Consider the following 24,206-nt stretch of genomic DNA (forward strand, 5'->3'; position numbering starts at 1 on the left):
ATGTCCTTCAAAATCTGCATAACAAACTCTTGGCTCGGACGCAGCAGCCGATATCTTGCCTCAAATGCATATTTCGACCTGTCTCATCTGTCACTCACATGTTTGTTGACCCACGCACAGGAAGCTCAGGAAGCGCCTGCCAAAGCAACTGTGACACACATGAGCGTTCATAGTTGCGATGCTGCAGCATGGAGGGAGACACGATTCAAATGGTCTTCATTAAGTGATGTGATTACAGCGAGGAAACACTGGAATGGCATGAAAGGGTTACAATAAAGAAGCTTTCACATTGTTTTTGCTCTTGCATGACAGATTAGCGACTAATTCTGCTTATATTACAAAGTGAAAATATTTTACCATTTCCTCACGCCTCATTCTTATTATCCGCTCTCTCCCAGTCTGCTGAGAAGCACATCCACACAATCCTCCCCCCTTCTCTCTCTGTTTTTTTTACACCTGTTTCCCTCTCACAGCTCCTCGCTGCTCATTTCTTTCGCAGACTCACTTTCCACCAAACAGCTCCATCAGTTCCTGCTCCCTCCTCTTCTCCCTCCCACCTCCTCTCCTCCTCTCACTGTCACAGCGCTTCTCAAACTGAGGTGGGTCTTTTTAACACTCCCTCACGCCTCCCTTTTAGTCTTTACTATCAGGACGTGATGAGGTTAACAGCACTGTGCGTATGTGGGACCCTTCTGGCCTTCTCGATCCTCTCTTGGACCATAGCAGACTCGGATGAAGGAGGCCCCCTGGGAGATCAAGGATTTGGGCCTTGCGTTGCAACTCTGAGACCTGAGGGTTTGTGCAGACAGGGGCAGGATGACAGCTTGTGCCCATACCTTTTCAGTCTGCCCCCGCTGACTTTCCACTTGCCAAAGCAGCTGAGGGAGTTGGACAAGATCGTGGAGGAGCTGCAGAAGCTGAAGGACAATGTGGACCAACTGAGGAAGATGTGCGCAGATTGTACAGTAAGCCAAACTGAGAGAGAGTGTGAAAGGCAGAGAGAAAGACATCATGATGCCCTTAACGAGGGTACAGATGGGCATAATGATGAGAGGAACTGGCTGAATGAAAGAAACCCTGAGGAGTGTAGGACAGACAGGGTTAAAGCAGAAAACGCTATGGAGAGAGATAGTGACTTTGACTCTGAAAAAAGAACCAGTTCGAAAGAGGAAGATAGAAAGAAATGGGAAGAAGAAAGAGTTAGCGCTAAAAGGGTCGTAAAAGTAAATGAGAAAGACGTAGAGGCAGAAAAAGAAGGAAAAACTCAGACGGATGGGGCAAAAGGGAAGGACAAACTGCGACAGGAAAAGGTGCCAACTACTGGCGAAAATGAGAGAATGGTGGACATGGGCAGAAAAAGTGTTGTTGACAAAAATAACAGGGAGACGCCGACAGAAATAAACAAAGAAAAAGAGAGAGAGAGGAAGGAAAAGGTAGATGGAGAGCGTACACTTGAGAATGGTAAAGAGAGGAAGGTAACAACTTATATAAAAAACAAGGAGAAAACAGAAGAAAGTGACCATCACGTGTGGCGAGACGAGAGGAAGGAAACAGACAAAAAGACAGAAACGGCAGAAGACCGGGGCAGTGATGGAATAAAGATGTCTGAGGACCGAGATGAGCATACTAATAAGGAGCGAGAGCAGCACAGTGAGGAGAGGAGAAAGGAAATGGAAAAGGGAATAAAAGTGGAGCGAAATAATGAGAAACCAAAACAGACTGAGAGCATCGGGCGTGCAGAAAAAGAGAAGACTATAAAAGAGGGGGAGCTGGAGGAGGACGGGGAAACGGGACAGGAGATCAAAACAGAAGGAGGAAAAACAGTCCAGAGTGTACAGAGAGACGGTGATGGAGAATTAGCGTCAAGCAAGTCAACCGAGGGGACAGACTTTGTTTCCATCAGTCCGACTGACTCTATCATTAGTTTAGCTCCGAGGCACGACTCCATGGACCCTAACACAGCTATAACCATTACGTCATCTCTTCCATCTCCTCCTTTGTCAAGCTCCACTCCACATCTGATCACAGATGTTGATCAGGGGACGGCAATAACTGCTGACGGACTACCAACCCAAAGCACAGGCCTCAGAACAGGTGGCTTTTCTGAACAGCTAAGCCCTGTTGCAGAGGCAGGCTTTAGGAGCACAAGCAAGCCAACAACAAGAGCCGCGATGAGCACACTGGGTGGCCCAGGACAGCAGATAACCAGTGCCAGTACTTGGTCCACCTTCACAACCAGGGCAAGTCCTGGATCAGGCTTCAAGGGTCGAGTTAGCTCAACAATGGAAACTACAACCAGCACAACTCCTCAACAGAATTCATATACAACTACATTACCAGGAGCTGCAGACCACAGCCGCTGGGCAGCTAAGAAGAACATCAGCTCAAACACTAAGACTGGCATGAAACCTCTACCGGGCCGAGCACCAAAACCCGGCGAACGGCAAAAACCAGCAATTAAACCTGAAGCAGGCCAAAAGCTAAAAAATCCAAAGAATGATCGTAAACCGGACCGAGCTCCTTTGCCGGACAAAAAAACTAAATATGACCAAAAGCAGAAGCCTTCCCAACAAAAACCCACAACAGACCAGAAATCTAAACCCGGCAAAGACCCTAAACGGGTCCAAAGTCAGAAATCTGATCAAAAACATCCATCTGAAGATTTACCAACTGATCAAAATCTGGAAAACATTCAGACACCTAAAGATGAGCGAAATCAAACAACTGATCGAAACCAAGTACAGATTCAAAAGCCAAAATCCCATCAGAAGTCTTTGCTTCCTGTCCAGAGACCGACATCTCAAACTGTAAGTGCTACTGGTTCTCACATAGACCCTCTAACTGACCAAGATCCCATTGAAGTCCCAATGATTCATCGAAACTCCAACCCAAAAGACAAAAAGCTGGTTCATCCAATCAAACCCAACAAGCCTGCCCAAAAGCAAAAACCTCTCAAAAAGACGGAAGGTGAAGAAAGGACAAAACCGGATCTAAGGTCTACATCAAACCAAAATTTTACACCTGTTCAAGAACCTGAACCTGAAAGAAGTGCAACAACTAGCCTCACGCCAAAACTGAAACAAAATCCTTCTACAGAATCAACAGAGAGTTCTGATCAAAGTCCTTTTACAGGGGCTACAACTATCAAAGACTCAGCACCTGGACAAACACCTGATCATGCCCTGATCAAACCCCCTGATAAGAAGCCTAAACCCAGCCAGAAAACAAACCAAAAGCCAAAACCTGGCCAAGCATCTAAACCACACCAAAAACATCCAAAGCTCATAACAGGCCAAAAGACTAAACCAAATGTGAAGCCCAAAACATCACAAACTAACCCTGGGCTTCAAACATCTCGGCCTGACCAAATGCCAAATCCAAACACCAAATCTGTGCCTGAAGGAATCCCTGAAGCAGAATCCAGTAAAACATTGCAGCCAAGGCCTCCCCAAAAACACAGGACACCAACCAGACCCACAGTCATGCCAGGAGCAACACCTGCTGAAGAGCCAAAACCAGCAGTGGATCTAATGCCAACTTCACAAACCAAAACAGATTTAGATCCTCCTAAAATCAGCGGGACTTCAGACAGCATCCAAAACTCTCAAACTGACAAGCCACTTGCATCTGGACATGTTAAAGAGATTGCTGAAGTGACTCCTTCCCCAGAGGACACAGAGTTCAGACCCAAAAACCAAGACCACAAGATGAAAACTACCACTCTGGGTCCAAAGACCTCCAACAGACTCAAGACAGGACCCTTCCCTCACCTTCACACTCACTCTGAGGGATTCACAGTGAGCCCAAACAGGAGGATTATGTCTGATCTGAGGCCACAAACAGCCGGTCTACCACCATCGAGCCCAATGACAACAAGACCAAACACAATCATGCGTGGGATCCTCCAGAGTGTTGTCCCTAGCACCAGTCCAGGATCAACAAAGACAAATCCAGCGTCTTACACTGACTCCAGCTTACAAGCTCAGATTCATCACAATGTGCAGGAAACAGCACCCACACAAACTCCAGATCCACATAAAGCAATGGTTCCAGTCCCTTCCTCCATCGCCCCAACTGCCTCAACAACCAACCCTGACCTCAGGTCAACAACCCCGGCCACCTCTGGCCCCGTGCCCCTGGCTGCTGAGTCTTCAACTCCCAGTGCCCGGGAGCTACGTGTGAAGATCAACCAGGTGGCCGCTTTTTTCAATAAAAGCCTGAGTCCAAATAAAAGACCACCAGACAGGCGTCCAAAAGAACTCCCAGAGGACAGCAGCCGGCCCGACAGCAAACTACCAACGCTGAAACCATCTAAAGGCAAGACGGACTATATTTAACTAGACTGATCAATTTTTTTCTTAAAATTAATTAACATTAATTTAGACATAAAGAAGGAACTATATGCAGAGGGTTTGGCAGCAAGTAATATTGATACAAGTACAACTGTGTAATGGTTGCTTTGCTCAATCAGTCACTTAGAGGAGGTACTTGCACCGTCACAACAACATTCTTGTAAATTTACAACCAACCTCGTAAAAATCTGTTGTCTGTTGTTGACATTACACCATTATAATTGCGCACAGCGAAAACTGTGGCACGCTTGTGTATTAGTTTTTGAGTGCTTATAACTGCATTACTCACAGACCAGAAATGATTTTAAGTAAGAGGACCACACTGGGAGCACAAAAGATCCTCATAAAGGAAAAAATATCTAATCTAATTATGTGGTTGGAGAACATCTTCATACCATACATCATGGCTAAAGGAGGAATTTGCTACGTGTGCAATATACATGTGGCTACATGTGTGTCCTTATTAAGCATGAAACCACAACTATGTATTGTCAACAGCTTTCCACATGTCGTAAGAGAATCATTTGACTTCAGATTTATTGTATGGATTTGAACAATTCAGATTGTTTAAATGAATTAAACACACACTAATCATGTGGTATGAGGATTTGTTCACCTATTTTTTTACAGACAACATTCTGTAGCCTACAGTTTTGTGTTATTTAACAAAAAAAGTAGGAGTGACTGAAATAACATAGTTGTTCTATTTATTTACAGATATTAAAATGTGCACTCACCTCTTATGTCCAAAATTCATTGTTCATCTAAATGCTGTCTAACTACTCTGGAGGTCCACCTTTAAAAGCTGCCAAAACACTAAATCTTTTATGGTGGAAAAGTAGTTTTCACTGACCTGTTGAGCGAGTGACCTCATTTCACGGCTTCACCCCAGCTGCAAGATGATAATTTCATCTGCAATTTATGAGCAAAATCATGACTTTGGTTACATTTGTCTCTACAAGATGTGGAGCAAGTTTTCTTTTGAGGAAAAAATCTCATCATTTCCAATAATTTCCCTCTTTTTTTCTTACCTGCAGTTACAATGCTGAGGAGAGACTGCTCCGACCACCTGCTCAGAGGGGAGACAAAAAGCGGAGTGTACTTGGTGACCCCTGACCTCCGCAGCAGGAGCTTCCAGGTTTTCTGTGACATGCAGCTGGGTGGCGGAGGGTGGACGCTCCTGCAGCGCCGACAGGACGGCAGCGTGAGCTTCAACCGCACCTGGGCGGAGTACCGGGCAGGCTTCGGGGAGATAGACGGAGGAGAGTTTTGGCTGGGCAACACCATGATCCACCTGCTGACCCGGGACAGGGACATGGTGCTGCGGGTGGAGCTGGAGGACTTTGGTGGGGTGATGGAGTACGCGGAGTACGAGCACTTCCGGGTGGCGAGTGAACGGATGCGCTACAGACTGACAGTAGGCGGGTACTCGGGGACTGCAGGTGATGCTCTCCGCTTCAGCAAAACGTACGACCACAACAACAGGGCGTTCACCACCCCGGACAGGGACCACGACCGGTATCCATCCGGGAACTGCGGGGCCTACTACAGCTCCGGCTGGTGGTTCGATGCCTGCATGGCTGCAAACCTGAACGGCAGGTACCATGTTGGGAGGTATAAAGGAGTCCGGGATGGGATTTTCTGGGGGACATGGCACAATATTTCTACAGAGTATTACCCCACCAATTACAGACAGTCTTTTAAAGCTGTCAGAATGATGATCAGACCAAAGGGCTTTGCATCATGAGTTGTGACTCTGCCAGGGCACATTGGGAAATACACTCTAAGGGTCTAACTACTATTTCAGTCATAAAAATGCTCCTTACAGTTTAATAAAAACCCAGTATACACAATGATTAAGTATTAACATAATGCTGATGTTTAATTCTGCAATACTGCTTTGTTTATATGACAGAAACTGAGGATGTACATAGTTAAAAAAGTGAATTTCATAGTATCTTTTTCAATAAGCTTTTAATATTGATATTACATTAGATTTTTGAGTGTAATTTGTTAAGGGACAAATGAGGGAAATCCTTTTGTAAAGAGTAATTTTTAAGTGACAGTCTGAACATGATAAGTTGCAGCAGAGACTATTACTTTTTTATTGCAGGACTGGAAAGCCAACTGATCGTTGATTGAAGCTGTCTGGGATGTTTCATAATTATGAGGGTTTTGTTGAGATAAATAAAATTGATTAACATATCTGTTTGGATTGTCCTCCATTTTTTTCTTTTGAAATTAACTGCCACCCAAAGTACAAAGTAGCCTAGCCGATAAATTCAATAACAAGTAGAGTTATATCAACATTTTGAACAGGTAAGCAACCATATAGTGTTTTAAGACATGCAAGTGATCAGACTTACATCCCAGACTTAAGGTTTTACACTGCATGTTGTATTAAATAAGACCAAAAAACTTATATCTATAGTCTTTGGTCAAACTTTTGACGCTTTAAGACTCAAATTCCCTACAGCCCCTGCGCAGACAACGACGTCACCTGCAACTTTCACACCCATTGGACAAAAGAGGGACGCTGCTAAGTTTACACAACATTGTACATCCGGCCTGTCAAGATACTTGGAGTGACACGGACTACGACCGGAAGTAAAGGACTTTTCCTTCAATATAAAAGGTAATAGAGATACGTTTAAAGAATCCAGGCTGCTGGTCCTGTAACTTTAGTCTTTTAGATACATCTGAAGGGGAAGAAGCTAGTTTTGAGTCATTTATTTCAGTTATGTGCTTACATGTTACGCAATTATAAAATCAGTTTTGCTCTATAAAACTACCACACACACAAAATATAAGAGACAGTTAAATCTGGGGAATAGAGAAGAAGAGATGGAGGTGTGGGGGACATGGAGGGGGGTAGTAACAGAAGCCAGTTAGCTTTTTGTTGCTTTGTAATCCCCTCAGATTAATTCTGATCATGGTGGAGTGTCAAAAACAATTAAACAAATTATAAATGACTTCATCACAGAACATATACCAGAGCCACAGAGGTTCACAATGAAAACTCAAATAAGCCTTCATCATTTATTCTATAAAGGACGATTTGAGTGTAGTGTAAAAGGTATTAAATACTTGAAAAAATGTATATATATATTTTTGCATCTACAATCAATCTTGCTTGTCTACATAGTTTAGTTTCAGCATAGCATTTAACTGAAAACGTTCATTTTATTGTTCAAAGGGAACTAGTAATGCAAAGAAAAGACATTGAATGACTCTATTAGCAAATTAATATTCCACATAAGGCAGACCATAAAAGTTTAAAAGGACATGTTGGCTAATTGACAAAAAGTGGCATAAATTGAGACATCCGTTTTATTTTTGCCTGTTTGTATATTTGCCTGTGTATTAATTACCATACCATATTTCTTACTTATTTTCCTCTTTTATGTGTTATAAATGCATAAACAAATGCAAAGGAAAAATAACAAATAAATACTTAAACTAAAAAAAGATAATTTAAATATTTATAATTAAATGGAAAGATGGAAAGTCAATAAATCGGGGGGACTAATACTAAGGTAAATAAAGTAATTAATTCCTTAATTTATTTTAAATATTATTCTACATCTTCGTTTTTATTGTTATTTTTCTTGGAGGATTTTTGTATACCAAAGCTAAAAAGGTGTTGCACTTTTATTTTGAAAAGTCGTACCGGAAGTATTAGCCTAATGCTAAGAGCAGAACACATGTTTGACTGCGTTGTGACAGTCCATGTTGCCTGAATGAAAGCTTGTTTAGCTCAGTACTTTGTATTGTAAATGAACAGTAACAGCTGAAGTGTAAGGTGTGGATGAGGTGGTTCACCGAAAGCTGACAGAGATGTTTTGGGTCACAGCAGGTCAGCGAGGATGTGTCCGGCTTCTCCGCTGCTGGTCCATGACAGTCAGCCACAGGACACCCACAACACCCCGCTGCCCTCTGCATACTTCAAGGTTCTTCTCCATCTCTGCCCCTTCCAAGTCTCCGACTCATGAAGAGTTGAACCTGCCTCTAAAGCAGTGGGCTCTGGATGTAAGCCCCTTTAGCACAATACGGGCACAGCTCGGCTGCAGCATCTCCATCCGCCCGCTCGACCCGCACAGCTTTCCTGAGGCTGACCGAGCCTTCATCACAGTTCACGGGACAGACACCGAGCAGGATGAGGTCTGCCTGGATCACTTACACGTCCGCTATAATGAGCAGAGCAAAGAGCTGCTCATCACAGCCGAGAAGGTTAACAGCAGCGTGTCCATCGATGTGGCTGCCCCCATCAAAAGTAGTGAGTGTCTCCTAAAAGATGATGCAATTATGGATTCAAATGGCAGCAGTTGGCCTTTCATTTTGTGTTGTCCTTTGGTGTCCCCTTAACATATGCTGTTCCTGTCAGATGTCATCATTGCTGCTGAAGGAAAAGGCAACGTACAAGTGAGGAAAATGGAGTGTGATATCTGCAAGGTTCAGACAGAGAAGGGCAACTGTTTGCTGCACTCAATCAGGGTGGGTACTGTAATGACAACACAAACCATTTCTTATTACAAAAATAAAAACACTAGTATTGTATATAGGACTCGGAATGCTATGTTTGCATATTCCTGTGAGTTATTTAAGATAAATCAAACGGCAGGGAGTGCTGTTGTACAAAATATCAGCACAGCCGTGTATGTTTCTATTTATGATGCCACTAGATAAATAAGAGTCTGTTGACAGTTGCTTTGGTGGCATTTGCAGTTCAGAGGTACCAGCTTAATCTATTGAGACATATGCTCTGCTATATGTTAATTAACACTATTTAGAACAGCTAAGGTGGATTAAAACACACAGTGAAAAGTCCCAGTGCTGTTGTACTTTATATCAGCACTTATGGAATGCCTCTTGTTCAATCAGATTACTTGGTCAGAACTAATTGTTGTATAATGGCTGCTTGTATCTTTCAGTAGAAAAATTATAAAATTATACAAATGTTTAAGTGGCCACAAAACAAAACATCATGTCTTCTAGAGCAGTGACTCTCAACTGATCTAGCCTCAGGACCCACCACCACATCCTTAATGACAAATTGCAACAGAAGTTTTTCAGAAGTTTTTCTACCTCTTAAATCTTCTCAATGAAAAATGGTGCAGATTGGACCTGAGATGGAATAAAACACTACAGTAAGTCAACATCACAAAACACTACAGTATAATGGTCAACCAACTGGGATTACACCAAATAAACTCCACTTCTACTGCACACACATAATAGGGAACCCATGTCCTTCAAAATGAAAGCCCAGCATAGACTTTTTGCCACAACTTGTTGTTTCATGCACACCTCCGAGACCCACTTCTGGGTCCTGACCCACCAGTTGAGAACCACGGTTCTAGAGTCAGTAATAGCTTATGGGGGGGATATGTCAGTGTTTCCTTTTACAATAACTTTTCTAGTTTCAGTGCATCTATAGCCACTAGACTGCTGTGTTGAAAATGTGTTCTGACTTATCAAAGCGATATTAGATTTTGTTTCAGACTGACCTTCCTCTCTTCTGGTCCTCTCACTGTTGTGTCTCAGAGTCACCATGTTGAAGTCAGGTCCAACGGAGGACACGTTACAGGTGCAGGCACCATCCATGGTAATGTGGACATCAGCACAAGTGGAGACAGTGTAAGCACACACACGGTGTTACACTTACACTAAGCAGTCATTAGGGGGCAGCAGCAGCCTGAAAACAGGGTTCATGTAACTGTGTTTACAGCATTAAGATTAACAGTGCACCTTTAATTTGGAAACAATGAGAGCAATGTAAATCATACAGCACCTGGTGACAGTCGTATGCAGTGATTTGTTTTGTGTTTGCAGGCAGTGGATGTCAAGAAGCTCCAGGGCACCGCAATGAATGTTTCAACAGAACGCGGCCCTCTGAAGGTCAGAGCCATCTATGCCGAGTCCAGCTGTGTCTCCTCCTGCTCTGGCAGAGTAGAACTGGGGCATGTGCACGGTGAGCAATCAGGACAGTCTATTCTTTATCTACTGAAGCATCCAAATGTCCTAAATTATATAGTTTGTGTTGTTAGTAGTGCTACAGCCCAAATCAAAAGTAGAATGAGGATAAAAAGCTTTCAATGTTACATGAAGTTCATTAAGCTTTTGTCCAAAATAACTAAAATAACATGAGGTTTCTTTAGAGGGCCAATTTGCTGAATTTCAACCTCAGTGCTATCATGCTATTATGGGGAGCTAAATGGTAAATGGATTGTACTTATATAGCACTTATCTAGTCTTTGCGACCACTCAAAGCTGCTTTTACACTACATGTCACATTCACCCATTCACACACACATTCATACACTGATGGCAGAGGCTGCTACGTAAAGTGCCCAACTGTCAATCACTTATCACATTCATACCCGTTGGCTCTGCCACCAGGAGCAATTTGGGGTTCAGTGTCTTGCCCAAGGACACTTCGATATGTAGCCTGAGGGAGCTGGGGATCAAACCTCCGACCTTCCGATTGAAAGCAACTGACTCTACCACTGAGCCACAGCGGCCCCAATGCCATTATGCTTATGCTTAAGCTAATGCCATTATGGTAGAAACAAAATGCAATTTTGCTCTGTGCCTATGGAGGACGCTATCTGCTTCTCGAATGGGCCCTGTTAAACCTCAGCCAGACTATGTAAAACGCGTCATCTGGCGGAGGCCAGGGAGCTCGCTAAACGACACTTCCTCAATCTAGGACGCCCGCCTCTGATGTCATGTCTCGTTCAAAATCGTCAGGTTTGAGATGTAGACTGCAGACCAGAACATTTTTCAGACAATCCACCGGTATATTCTGATCGTATTTCAGATTCTGTACTGCTCTGAGCCATTGTGTGCAGGGATCAATGTCCTTGACTGGAAAACGGTAGTATTTCACTCCAGCGTCTCTCGCTGGGCCGTTCCTTTCAGAGGGAGGGGCGCAATGCACACTGGGTATTATAGGAATGTAGAATGTGCGAAACCACGAGCTGTTTGTACAACTTTCTCCACAGCTATTGCGCCAATTTAAAATATTATTGCTTCTATGGATTACAGAGAACACCAGCTTCGACTGAGAGTGGCTTTTTCCAGGGGAGAATTGCTCCTTTAATTTAGGGATAATTGTCTTGTTCAAGAACCTTGTGCTAATTTTACAAACATGAACTAAAGCAGCCTGCACTAAAAACTAACTTTTAATACAGAACATGTAGCTAGTAGGTCACAATGTCAGAAGGATCTAAACTTACAACTTACTCTGGGCTACATTACGTAAAGTTGATAGAACAAGAAATCCCAGGACCTTATCCAGAAAGATTCTTTTTAACTGTAATGTGGCTGCAATTACTACAAAGTCTGTTGTTGTTGGATTTATAGTTGTTGGATAAACTATAAAATGTTAGTTGTAAAAAGACTAATTCTTGGAAGAGAGATAAGATCATAAACAACCAGAACTGTTATGTGAAGTGTAGAAAGAGCGTCATCTTCATAGAATTTTAATTTAATCTGGATCCCGACAAGTCTGTTAGCACAGATGCATGGAAACAATTATCCTGTTGACTCCACTGATGCAGGTTAATGATAAACAGTCTGTGACAGAGGATTTTCTTTACCACACAGAATGAAAATGTTGTAATAGTTATGAAATATAATCTGATAGCTAGTTATAGTAGTTAAAACTGACCTTGTGTTCTCACTGATTCAAAGGTAACGCCACAGTGAAGAACGTGTCAGGGGATACAGTTATCGGTAAGCTGGCTGACTCTGATTGCACAATGTACTACAGTACATATGGTTTCTATAAGTGTCTGGTCAAAACACCTGAGGCTTGCGTTGTTTTGCAGATGGTTCAAATAGTTTCCTGAAGGTTTCCTCACAAAGCGGGAGCATCGATGTCTACGTGGGGGATGGCGGTAGTGCTGAACTCCACAGTCAGGAAGGTAAACACACTGTATGAGAAGAATATTCACCCTCTGTCGAGTCATATTTCCCCCCCCCTCATTTGCTCTTGTGTTGTACCTAGGAGCCGTGTGTGTGCGTGTCCCCTCCACGCTGAAAGCTGGGGTGGAGCTCTGTGGGACGGCCTTGGATATCAGCCCAGAGGTTGTTCTGTGCGGAGCAGAAAACAACACAACTGACGGCCAAACCACAGTAACAGGTCGGCCCTTGTTTTTATTTCATCACACTCCAGGGCACTGTTGATTAGCAAAACCCACAAACATAAGCACATCAACACTGAACATTCTGTTTTCTGTGTTTCTCTTGTTTCTCCCTGCTCTGTGTCTCTCAGGCTACATGAATGCAGAGTCTCCAGTGGAGCAGTGGGTTAAAGCGAGGGCAGACAGAGGCTCCGTCACACTGAAGACACAGAGCTGGTTTGAGTCCCTGAAGCTGGGGGGCTGATATATGAGCTCATATAATGCTGCACTACTTACAGAGACATGTATTGTCACTCCTCAGGACTGGATGGACTTTTATTTAAAAGTTTTTCATCGATAGTATTTAATACATATTCTGCATGAGTAAAAAAAACTCACTGTACATACTGAGTCTGGAAAGCAAAGTGTGTAACTGCACAGCAGGGTTGCAGGTTTGCGCTGAACTGCCAATGGTTTTGAATGTTAATAAAAGGGTGTTAATATTTTTTGTATGTTTACTTGTGAGGTGAAATATTGCCAGAGACCGTAGGATTCTGTCTAGCACCTAAATACTATAAACAGAATTGTTAAAAGTCTTATACTCAGAGACTCTACCTCTGCTTCTGTGCTGTAAAATTCAAGTAGTTACAATTCACAGAATCAGACCATCTGAATTTGACTAATATTACCTGTTTCTGATTAAAAGCTAATAGTTCAGATATTCGTCTCAGTAATTATTAATAACTTTTAACATGTGTTCCAAAATCCTCTTTGTATATTCCTAAAGAAATTGAATAATTTCCCAAATCAGCAGAAAAACTGTACAGGATCTGAACTTGTCATCACTAATGAGCCTCATTTCACCTGGAGCATAAAGCAAAGTGTCTCCCTGTGTATACCCATAGTGTTACCAATGTGGATCCAACATAAAGCAAATATAAAAACTTTTTATTTTTATTTTATTTAACCTTTATTTAACCAGGTAAAAGCTTGTTGAGATATAGAATCTCTTTTTCAAAAGTGACCTGGCCAAGAGGCAGCAGACATTTTACAAAACACAACACCACGAATATCATAACAACACAAACAACATTCGCACAGTAAATAAAATAAAGAACAAAAAATTTCAAAGATAGTTTAAATGAGCGTACCATCTGATTTAAAAACAGTGACAAAGCCCAATGCTTTCGAGTTCCTTCATTCTAAGGGTTTCAACAAAGCTGTCAAGTGGGATCAAGTCTGACAATTTTAATTCAGCTTGCAGTGAGTTCCATGCAGAGGGAGCAGCGTACCGAAATGCCTTTTTCCCCAGTTCTGTGAGGACACGAGGGACTGTCAGAGTAAAAAAGTCATTGGATCGTAGACTATAATGTCCATGGTTACCAACAAGGTGAACGCCAAGGTAGGATGGGACCAGACCAAGAAAGGCCTTATAAATAAAAGTCAACCAATGAGTGGATCTTCTGACAGACAGGGATGACTATTCAGCTTCTTTGTACAAAGTTAAAACCAAGTGAAATGCCTTGACTAAGTGTTATCTAAACCAGTGGTTCTAAACTGGCCTAAGGACCCGCCACCACCTCCGTAATGACAAATCGCGACCCAAATTTGTTTGGACCTGAGACTGAACAAAACATCTCAGTATGTCAACATCACACTCTTATCATCACTGGGCTCTGCTCCACCTCTCCCCAGGTTTAAGATTGGATGAACCATTGGCCGATGCCCTAAAACCAGTATGCAGGGTCGTCATTGCTGTGCTCCCAGTACTTCATATGAGGCTGAAGCTTTAAGGCAGCCGCCCTGAGGGAACAAATACACTCTGATCATGACAAATTATTGTGCAGATTTTGTAGTGTTTTATTTAAGTTCGCATCATACCTGGTGATGCTGCTGCAGCAGTCCATGGTGACTGAGCAGAGCGGAGGACAGATCCTCTCCAAGTGCCTGACAGAGCGATCTGTGAGGAGAACACAGCCGCTCACGTCGAGCTCTCGCAGGTACTGAGATCCGCTCGCCAGATACTGAACTGCCATGTCTGTCATCTGAGGAAGGTAATAAAAATGTGGCATGAAGTGACAAGTAGACAGTCTTTAGGAGAGTGTGTACGTGTGTGTGTTTGTTTATACCTTGGGACAACCTGACATCCTCAGCGTGACGAGACCTACGCTGTAGAATGAAAGTGCTCTGACGGCCGAGTCTGACAGAGCCACACAGTGAGACACATCCACATGCTCCAGATCTCTCATGTTCTTGCACAGCTTCTGCCCTCAAGAGGAACAAAGTAGAGAGGACGATGAAGTGGAATGGGATGTTTACTGTCTGCAGCTTACTATAGCAAACAAAGGGAAAAGAAGAAAACACGGACCACCCAAAAGGCTAGATTTGTACCTCTATGCCGATGTCTGTGACGAAGACACACTCTGCAAGAACTAACTTCTTCAAGCAAATTCCTCGGAGAGCAGCCAGCCCCTTAAAATGCAGATACCAAGTTACAGACCTCCCCACCAGGGCTGCTTATCTTCTTCTCAGGAATCTGTGAGCGTGAGAACAAACTTTGGAGCCATACCTGGTCCTGGATGCTGCAACCGCTGACGTCAAGAGAGCAGATCGAGCTGCCACTCAGACCCTCCAGGCTCCTGTCAGTCAGTCGCTCGCAGTAACTCAAGGTGAGATGGTGCAGTTTACTCAACCTGAGAAATGCACACGCACACAACACAAGAAAAACTGCTGTGTGACGCTATTTAGCAGACCACAATGAGATGTGTGTGTGTGTGAAGTCATTGCATAAACCTCTGTGCAATCCTCATGACAGACTTGTCAGTGATGAGTCTGCAGTGACTGACGTTTAGCTCTCTCAGTTTGCTAGATGAAGAGCCTTCAGTCAAGCCCTGGATCCCAGCATCGCTCACCCTGAAACACAAAAGATACACTCATTATGTCATGAAAAAGAACATTCTTAATTAACAACAGGAACAAACACACACCTGTAACAAAGTGAGATGTCCAGGTGCTGCAGGTTCTTGAGGGTGGCCACAGATTTGAGGCTGGCGTCGGTCACTCTGGGACATTCTGCAGCGTGGATCCGACAGAGGCCCGGTGAGCTGCTGCACAGGGCCTCCAGGCTGATGTCTGTGATTTGGTTGTTACCTGAAATGAACACAACTGGATGAGTACATCTTTTTTTGTGTGTATGTGGAAATGAGTGCTGCAGAATGATCTCACCCTCTGTGCTAAAAGTTTGCAGTTTGGCGACTTCAGCGATGGCTTTGAAGGCAACGTCGGAAAGATGAGGAGCGTCCAGCAGAGAAATGGCAGACAGACAGCGACATCTGGCCGTCAGCGCCTGTTGAAGAAGAGACTGAAAGCTTGTCTCTGGAGCGACGGAATGAGGGTGGACCAAAAAATTATGCATGAAGTGACACATTTTTCTTTAATTCATTCCTGACTTTCTACATGGTTGTTTAACATTCCAGAGCTGGGATGCTGATCCTGAATGAATGATCAAACTCACCAGGACACAGCTATCTGACAGCGTGAGCATGTCGTCGATCACAATCTCCCTGAGCGAAGGACATCCGGCTGAAATGTATCTGAACCCGTTTACAGTCATCTAGGAGGGGGAAGAGGAAAATGTGTGTGTATGCTGGAATCTGAATCATCTTTCCTGGATGCAGCTTTCCTTGGCGCCTCACATGTACAGGGCCCCGCTAAGTGAAACCATACATCTGGAACCAACCTGGAGCACATTCCCAGAGGGAAAAAGCGTTTTATGTTGTGGTGCATGTGTGTCATGTTATGGAGTGTGCACATGGTGAGTGGGAGGGCTACAACTGATCGTATAAACCCAACCCTCCACTTGGCTGCAGCTGCCTTTTGCTCCCCCTTTCCTTCAGACCTTCGTTCATTCGCTCTGACTGAGTGCAAACGGTCACAAGAAGAAGAGGAGACACGTGTGAACAGAGAGGAGCGGTTGGATTTATCCGAGGCGGATTGAAGGCATTGCAAAAACTCCTCTCTACAGGTGAAGCTTAGCAGAGTATATCTAAGTGAGAGGAGTAAACCAACTGACCTGAGTGCAGCCGGACAGGTCGAGGTGGAAGAGATTGCGGCAGCCCTGCCCTGTGCTCAGGTAAATAAAGCCGTTATCTGTAAATCTGTCGCAGTAGGCCAGGCTCAGGTACTGGAGGTTCACACAGTACCTGTTTAATAGTTTAAGGAGGAGAAATAATTTGTGATAAAGCTGTTGATCATAGTTTGTCATAAACACAGAATAAGACTTCGAAATAAAAGCAGATATCTTGAAGTACTTGCAGGGTTAAATGTGAAACATTTGCTTCTACTATCCACGAGAGAGAAGGAGAGCTAATCACTGAAAACTGCTGAGCCTGCAATCTGTCACCAATGTAATCACACGCTCCAGATGTTATGTAATAAGAAGAACCACATCTGTACCTATTAATTGTTAAGTCGGCACCGACCGTGCTGCTGTCCAAACCAGCATTATACAGGACTGTCTTTAAGAAATGTGGAGGTTTGAGTGAGCTGAACCACCATTTAGAGCACACGGAGGTTTAACCACAGCTGGAGGTTTACCTGGACAGTTGTCTCAGAGTTATGTTTGTTATCAGTGTGCAGGAAAGGTTGAAGTAGAGCAGGCAGGGACAGCCCGCGACTATTCTCTGAACCATGGCATCCTGTTCAAGAGCAGAGCTTTAAATGTCAGCAGGGGCACCCATTACCAGAGTGTATAGCACATTGTAATATCAAAATCAATTGCACGCTTATTTTAATGCACATGAATAACATTAATACTGCTTAGTCTTCATGAAATTCCACGTATAAAGACATTTTAGAAAATGGGTAATCATTAGTCTAAAAGCTGTTTTACTTACTGTAACATTTAAACACTCGGACACATTGAGCTCCTGGAGGTTTCTGCACTCGCCTAAAAAACACACAATGAAGAGTAAACAGGTAAAGAGCAGAGAAATGTCTGCTACAATCTTTATTTGTGGGAGGTGATATATAAAGTGATATTTGGGATTATGTAAGCACCAACAAGAAGTGTCAAAGTCTTCTGCCTTCTGTCAAAGCTGTATATACATTCCCCGACGCTCTTACATAACGTGCTTCCCCTCACTTTCTCCACAGGGTGAGCAGCAGCTGTGTTCCATCAACAATAACACTGTTGACCTTTGACCCCGTGCTGCCGTCTTTGTCAGACCACGACCTTCTGCTTCGGCTCCAGCCCTTCTTACTGAAAAGACAATCCCTGCAGGGCTCAGGATGCGTTTGCCCTCCTCTCTCCTCGTAGCCTCCCTGCTCCTCCTGCTGCTCCCGTTCGGTGAGATGAAGAAAGCGGGGAGGGGGAGAGGCCTCAAAGGGGCGAGACACAAACTCGCGCGGGACAGGTATGCATTTACTCTTAGGTCTGACTTATTCAAACCATTTCACCTTCTCTTAAGACCACTTATGGACATGAATTATGTTTTGTGTGTTTGAAAACAGGGCGAGAGGTGCTGGGCTTCACAGCAGATCTCGCTCCTCCAGACTTGTGGCCCCCGACTGCTCAGAGCTGACAGAGTTTGGAGATGTCTTTGTGGACTGTCAGGGCCGCCGCCTCAACTCCATCCCCCCCTCGCAGACTTGGTCCCAACAACCCAAGCACCTGCTTTTAGCCCGCAACCGCATCAAAGTCCTTCGAGACGGGGCCTTCTCAGGATATGAGGGTCTAACAAGTCTGGACCTGCAGCAGAACCAGATCTCTTTAGTGGAGGAGGGAGCCTTCGAGGGCTTGACTCACCTCACAACCCTGCTGCTGCAGAACAACCGCCTGGGAACGCTCAGCGAGGAGGCCCTCATCCCCATGCCCAACCTGGGCTACCTGCGTCTGCACGGTAATCCCTGGAGCTGTCTCTGCCCCATGGAAAGTCTCATCCGCACCCTGCAGGTACCGAGCAACCGGAATCTAGGAACACATGCCAGGTGAGTCCACAAAGAGTTTAGCAAAGTGTGATCCAACAGACTCATCTGATCCAACCCTGATTTATCGTGTCTCCTCCTCCAGGTGTGCAGAGCCCATCAGGCTAAAAGGTAAAAAGCTGAAGCAGGTTGACTCTGAGTTGCTCTGTAAGGAGACAGACCCAACCGGAGACCCTCAGGGCGACCAAACGGATCCCTCATTTCCTGTCGAGCCCAGTCACATCCGCACCAAACCGGACGCCATCACATCTTGCCACACCTACCTTTTCCCCCAAATGCGGATGGACTGCAGTAACCGAGGCAAGCTCGCAATCACAACCTTGCAGAAATTCAGCACACGTGTTTCTTATGCAACAGAGAAATACCTCAGAAACTACATGTCAGGGAACTCATATGTTCATGATTAAATATTGCCGTTGTACGACGGGGATGATTAAACTTCCATTTCTCAAAAGGCAGACGGAGAACTGGCAAAGACTCACATCTGGCTTGGCAGGTGTTTTCTATTCAATGTTAGCTTCACCATTGACTGATTGTAGTTTAGATTCATTCGTCGCCTTAGGAACAACTTGGAGAGCATCAGCTAAACAAAGCAGGGCTCATACATCATTACAAATAAAGCAAAAGCTGTTTAAATTGTCCTAAGAATAGACGGAACATAATAATGTGTTACTACTGTCTGCCTCCTACTGGCAGGAGGCCTGGATTTTACTGTCAAACTTAGCAAAGCATAAATCGCTTTTTGTGCCAAATCTTCAGCTAGACTAAAGTTTCAGTACAAAGAGTGAAAACAATGTATCCCTGTAACCCTTTAAAACTTGGTCTCTTTTGTGTCCAGGTCTGACTGAGGTGCCCACAGGTATTCCAGACGATGTCGTTCACATCGATCTCTCCCACAATTCAATCAATCACCTCAGAGCCAGAGATTTCCACGGAGCGAGGAGCCTACGAACGCTTAACATCAGTCACAACAACATGGAGCAGATTGACAAAGGTGTGTGTGCTTTTAACGCCGCACACTTATTAATCATAATCAGTGAATTTAACAGCATGTGTTTTATATTTCCTGTAACATCCTGAAAGGCCCAGAACACGTTGCACAACTGCTGCTGGCTTCTGTTTCCCATTTATCCCATTTTAATGACAGCGGGGATTTTGCCATCTTTGTGTTTACAGTATGTGCTTTATTTATAGTGAGGAAAGCTGAGTGTTCAAGTGATTAAGACACACACTTCTGAAGCCGGCACATTCCTATCAGAGTTTGTTTGCACCCTGGGCGTTTTATAAATATACTGAGAGAAGCTTTTAAAAAAGGATTCGATACCAATGCTCTCTCGTTATCATCTCCCAGCTTCCCTGTCTGGACTCCTGCACCTCCGTGAGCTGGACCTGTCCGTCAACAGCCTGCATTTCATCCAGTACGGGGTTCTGGAGGATCTCTACTTCCTGTCACAGCTGAAACTAGGAGGGAACCCCTGGGTGTGTGACTACAGGTGAGTTCCTCTGCTTAAATGTTCACATTCATCTCTTAAGACAAATGCAAATAATAACAAAACATTTAAAACTCCTTCAGTATCCACTACATGGTGTACTGGCTGCGTCTGCACCCCGGGGTGAGGCACTCAGGTCTGCTGTGTCGCTCCCCTCCTGAGCACACTGGGGAGCTGGTGCAGCGGTATGTGGACTCCTACAACAGAGAGTGTCCAAAGGACAGGCAGCACAGCAGAGCAGGTCCAGACGACACAGACCCCGAGCTGTGGAACACGGCGATGGAGGTGCAGGGAGAGCTGGAGGAGGAGCTGGAGCCGAACCATCTTAGAGCGCCGCAGAAATACCAGATCTACAGGCTGTCCTGACTCTCGTGAACATTTGACCTCAAGTTTGACTCTAACAAGGCTCTCTGTTTTCCTTCCTGTCCATGTCATAAAACAGTCTGTATCAGACGAAGTAACTACACTTTGTCAGTGTTGTTTTTTTAAGAAGATATGATAACAACAGTTTGGACTGGGTGTGAAATACTCACAGATACATTTCAAGCTGTTCCACTTCAGGGACGTGCAGCCCCGCAGGTTCAGATAGATCACAAAGGGGCGGTAGTTCTGCAGAATCTGCTGCACTGTGTCGTCCGTTATCCAGTGTTTCTCCTCAGAGAAGTTGATCTAACACAGTCGCACATTAGTGAACATTAATAGTCCTGTTTTGTGTTTGACACTTCTATGAATTATATACAAGAAGCACAGACCTGACTCCACAATGTGCCTGATTGGGTGATAGATCTCCATGTGCAACACACCTCAGCACAGGTGAGCAAGTCTGGAAATTCTAGATACTGAAAAATCTGTAGAGAAAACAGTCATATGACTTTCATTTCGGACATTTGGAACATTAAAAAAATATGTAAAAATGAAAGCATAACCTTTTCAGTATCAAATGTGATAAAAAGTAACCCCCAGATTTAAGTCAACTTTAGGAGTGTCTGGCCACCGTCAAGAGGACAGTTGGGCCCACGATCAGAACAGTCTGCATTCACTGGCACTGTGCTGCTGCCACTCTGCAAGGCGGTGTGATCTAAGAGTACAAGCAGCCTCGTTCTATCTCCAAACATAGTCATGTTGAAGCACTATTTATCCAGAGAGGTGTTGGGCAGAAACAGCAGAGCAAACAAAGACTAATTTACTCTCACTTTGCCGATGAATGTGAATCTAAAACAAACAGGGGCAACAACTGGTAGGTGCAACAGAGTCAGCCAGATCACGTTTACTCCTATATATATATATATATATATAAGACCTATTAAAGTATTTGTTTCCAAAATGACACCATACAGCATCAGATCATCAGCACTTTGAGTGAACTGTTCCATAAACTCAACCCTCTCTGTGGTAAGGGGAACACTGGACCACAAATAACAGTGAAGGACATTCATCAACATGTTTACACTTTAAGTTATGTAACTGCATGATGTCATCACTGACTGCTTTAAGAACAGAGACGAAAATCCATCTATGTCTGTGAACTAATCAGGCACTTAAAGCATACATCAGGAAGTCATTAAGAGAGGGGCTGAGAGACAGATGAATGCTGGGTAGTTTAAGGTGGACGACCTTCAGTAAGAGGCTGATCGGGAGCGCTGACAGTCCGTCACATCCCGTCCCAGTCTCGAGGTCGTTGTTGGTGTTTTCAATCGACCCCATTTCAAACCTCTGAAAGAACCACACAAGCACAAATGTAGAAAATGTACATAAATATTTACTCATTGTACTTTTCAAAATAAAAGCATACCTTAAGGTACTCTTTTGTCCTCTTTGAGTCCTTTGCGACATTTCTCCACGCAGCTATGACGCATTGAAGGTGGCCAGCATTTACAACTCTTTCAAGCTTCATGATGGCGACTTAGTTTGGAAGACAATATAATCGTGTTTCATGACAACATGTAGGCTACATCATGGCAACAAAATCATGATAACAAAGATGGATTGTACTGAATCTGCACACAAATTGAGCTTACTAAAGTCGGATCAATTCTCAGAGTGAGTGGGAGAGAGGGACAACATGAGTCACATGAGTGGGAGTATTCAGAGGGGAAAAACTGATTTTCAGGAGAAGCATTTCTTAACCAGACTGCATGCTTTTTCTGGCTTAATACACAACAGAGACACAGCTTGAATAAACATTACATTCCCATTAGTTAAGCCAAAACTCCTCATGATTTATGTTTCAGTCAGAAGAACTTTAGTAGTCACCTACCAGCCCGCGTCTTCTGCTGTAATTTCACCCAGTTTGACCATTTAATGAGCGCAGCCCGCTGACATCTCTCATAGTGCTTCTTTGTCAGGTCCATCTTCGGAGCAGCTCCGTGAAGCCTCTCAGCGTAGTGAACCTCGTCCAGCTCATCATTAATTCAGAGGAGCAGTTCACAGGCAGACTCAGAAAGCTGCATGAACTCAGCAGGACAGGGTCAATAACGATGAAATGAATCATTTTTATCTCAATGTTTTTCTATAATGAGCTCAAGTGAAGCAGGGCTGGACATTCAGAAAGGACAGACAGGGGCTAAAGCGGGATGATGCTGAAGTCCGCACAGGTGAAAGTCAGCCTGTGAAATAGAATATCCCCGTGAGCACAGCAGCATGTAAACATCCAGGACTTTCACAGAGGTCAAATTACTGCAGAGAGTCACTCTCTCTTGGTATTATGTAAGTCTTGTCTTCAGAGAGATTTCAGAGGCTTTAAATGTAGTTTGCGTGCAATGTGTTAAATTACATCCCATCCTCCATGCACAATTTAAATGTTTACATATTCAAAACAAGAGAAATTTCCAGAATCTGATTTATTTTCACTGCATATTCAAGCCGTCATCACGCAGCCCTTTCAATAAAAGCTCCGCCTGTGCTCGTCTAATCAGGTGTTTTCACACACACAGCTGTCGACAATCACCTCAATCTAATCTGAGTGTTACTTCCTCCTTCCTTTCTCTTTTCTTTTTCCTTCCTTGCTCTCAAACTTTGTGGAGATGGAGGACAGAGCATGACTGATCTCTGTCTGGGCTGCTAGTTTTAATCAACAGACTGTTGTTGTCACAGGCGGACCCTGTGGTTTATCTCGCTGCCATGGCTCTTCCATTCGGGTAAATAACATGCAAGAGCATTTTTGACTGAATTCTTCTGTTTTTTTCTGACTTTTATTGTTTTTTCAGGGTCTCTTGGCTTTGCGCTGTGTTGTTCTGGGGCTGCATTTGTTTTCCTGGTCAAAAAGGTGAGAATTTCTCTTATTCATGACACTTTTCACCCATATGAAGTGACTGAAAGTCCATTTATTCCCTGATAGGTTGCAACATTGCACATGGCTACTCTCTCAATGATGTAAGTGTGTCTGATCCCCAAACCTCAAACCAGTTTGACTCTGATGGTCCAATGTATGAGATGCAAGCAATAAGACCCCAAAGCGTCCAGCATGAGGACAGTGAGCATGCTAGCTCTGTTAGCAGCCTCAGTGAGGAGGTGTTGCAAAACAAACCGGACTCGGGACACGAGCCGGAGCAGTTTTCAGTGGCCCCGTCTGCTCCCTCTGTGCAGAGATATGATCATGAAGAATCTGGTTCTCGACACCCGTTTGGCCTTTTGGTGAAGGAGCACACACAAGAGGAAGCTGTGGAGGGCATCAGTTTCTCGACACTGACAGATTTTAAACAGTTTATACACCGAATGAAAAGCTCCTTCTTAAAACCAGGAAGTGACGTGAGCAAACATTTTGAAACAGCACGGGACAAAATAGAAAACACGTTGGTGTCTAACGCTCAGAATACTGAGGGAGAGCGTGACATGGGGCACAAATCTGAGTCTGCAAAAGAAGGCAAAGAGCAGGACGAGGCCGGTGAAGAAGACGTCTGGAGTGAATCCATGAATACAGAGTTTGAAAAAAGTGAGTGGGGTCCAAACTACCAAACGGCAAGCGAACGCCTCACTATCCCTGATCCTGTTGACTCCACTGAAAGTCTTATTTCTCACAGTACTTATAATAACCATGACTCAGGCCCAGGCTCTGCTTTCTTCCCACACAGTCAGTTAGCAACCACAGATAATGAAGGCTCTGATAATAGTGGCCCTCCTGGGGATTTTTACACAAGTGCTACTGATATGCACGATAAAGATTTCAGCTACTATTCGACAAATATCCCACCACCAAGATCCGATTTAGAAGAACAGCACAAACCATCTGGTGGCTTTGAACTTAGTGAAGATTT

The 24,206-nt window shown here is 44.0% G+C and overlaps 5 protein-coding genes across 5 annotated transcripts; 4 read left to right on the top strand and 1 right to left on the bottom strand.

Annotated features, from left to right (window-relative positions):
• The first annotated feature begins 589 nt into the window (after positions 1-589).
• Positions 590-4,337, top strand: LOC138612703 (DNA ligase 1-like). Its single transcript, XM_069686104.1, has 2 exons — positions 590-2,094; positions 3,670-4,337. The coding sequence occupies exons 1-2, from the start codon at positions 657-659 to the stop codon at positions 4,335-4,337; spliced, it is 2,106 nt and encodes a 701-aa protein (XP_069542205.1). The 5' UTR covers positions 590-656.
• Positions 4,338-5,394: 1,057 nt separating this feature from the next.
• On the top strand, positions 5,395-6,135 carry LOC138612704 (fibroleukin-like). Its single transcript, XM_069686106.1, has one exon. It carries the CDS (start codon positions 5,395-5,397, stop codon positions 6,097-6,099), a length of 705 nt encoding a protein of 234 aa, XP_069542207.1. The 3' UTR covers positions 6,100-6,135.
• A 1,944-nt stretch (positions 6,136-8,079) lies between these two features.
• fam185a (family with sequence similarity 185 member A) lies at positions 8,080-13,037 on the top strand. Its single transcript, XM_069686541.1, has 8 exons — positions 8,080-8,628; positions 8,737-8,846; positions 9,897-9,989; positions 10,185-10,323; positions 12,048-12,089; positions 12,185-12,280; positions 12,364-12,498; positions 12,631-13,037. The coding sequence occupies exons 1-8, from the start codon at positions 8,190-8,192 to the stop codon at positions 12,741-12,743; spliced, it is 1,167 nt and encodes a 388-aa protein (XP_069542642.1). The 5' UTR covers positions 8,080-8,189; the 3' UTR covers positions 12,744-13,037.
• Positions 13,038-14,205: 1,168 nt separating this feature from the next.
• Positions 14,206-22,304, bottom strand: fbxl13 (F-box and leucine-rich repeat protein 13). Its single transcript, XM_069686107.1, has 17 exons — positions 22,211-22,304; positions 21,746-21,798; positions 21,568-21,666; positions 20,706-20,801; positions 20,487-20,622; positions 17,374-17,426; positions 17,075-17,175; positions 16,551-16,680; positions 15,993-16,091; positions 15,704-15,824; positions 15,466-15,628; positions 15,272-15,391; positions 15,048-15,171; positions 14,870-14,950; positions 14,608-14,742; positions 14,360-14,523; positions 14,206-14,281 (listed from the first exon to the last, which is right to left on the bottom strand). Exons 1-17 carry the CDS (start codon positions 22,302-22,304, stop codon positions 14,206-14,208), a joined length of 1,845 nt encoding a protein of 614 aa, XP_069542208.1.
• On the top strand, positions 17,699-20,399 carry LOC138612987 (leucine-rich repeat-containing protein 17-like). The gene is made up of 6 exons (XM_069686540.1): positions 17,699-17,892; positions 17,990-18,466; positions 18,549-18,763; positions 19,302-19,457; positions 19,815-19,956; positions 20,037-20,399. The coding sequence occupies exons 1-6, from the start codon at positions 17,768-17,770 to the stop codon at positions 20,317-20,319; spliced, it is 1,398 nt and encodes a 465-aa protein (XP_069542641.1). The 5' UTR covers positions 17,699-17,767; the 3' UTR covers positions 20,320-20,399.
• Positions 22,305-24,206: the final 1,902 nt, after the last annotated feature.

Source organism: Semicossyphus pulcher, unplaced genomic scaffold (genome assembly GCF_022749685.1).
Source record: "Semicossyphus pulcher isolate SPU_LCO1_2020_fin unplaced genomic scaffold, fSemPul1.0.p SCAF_8, whole genome shotgun sequence".
NCBI lineage: Eukaryota > Metazoa > Chordata > Actinopteri > Labriformes > Labridae > Semicossyphus > Semicossyphus pulcher.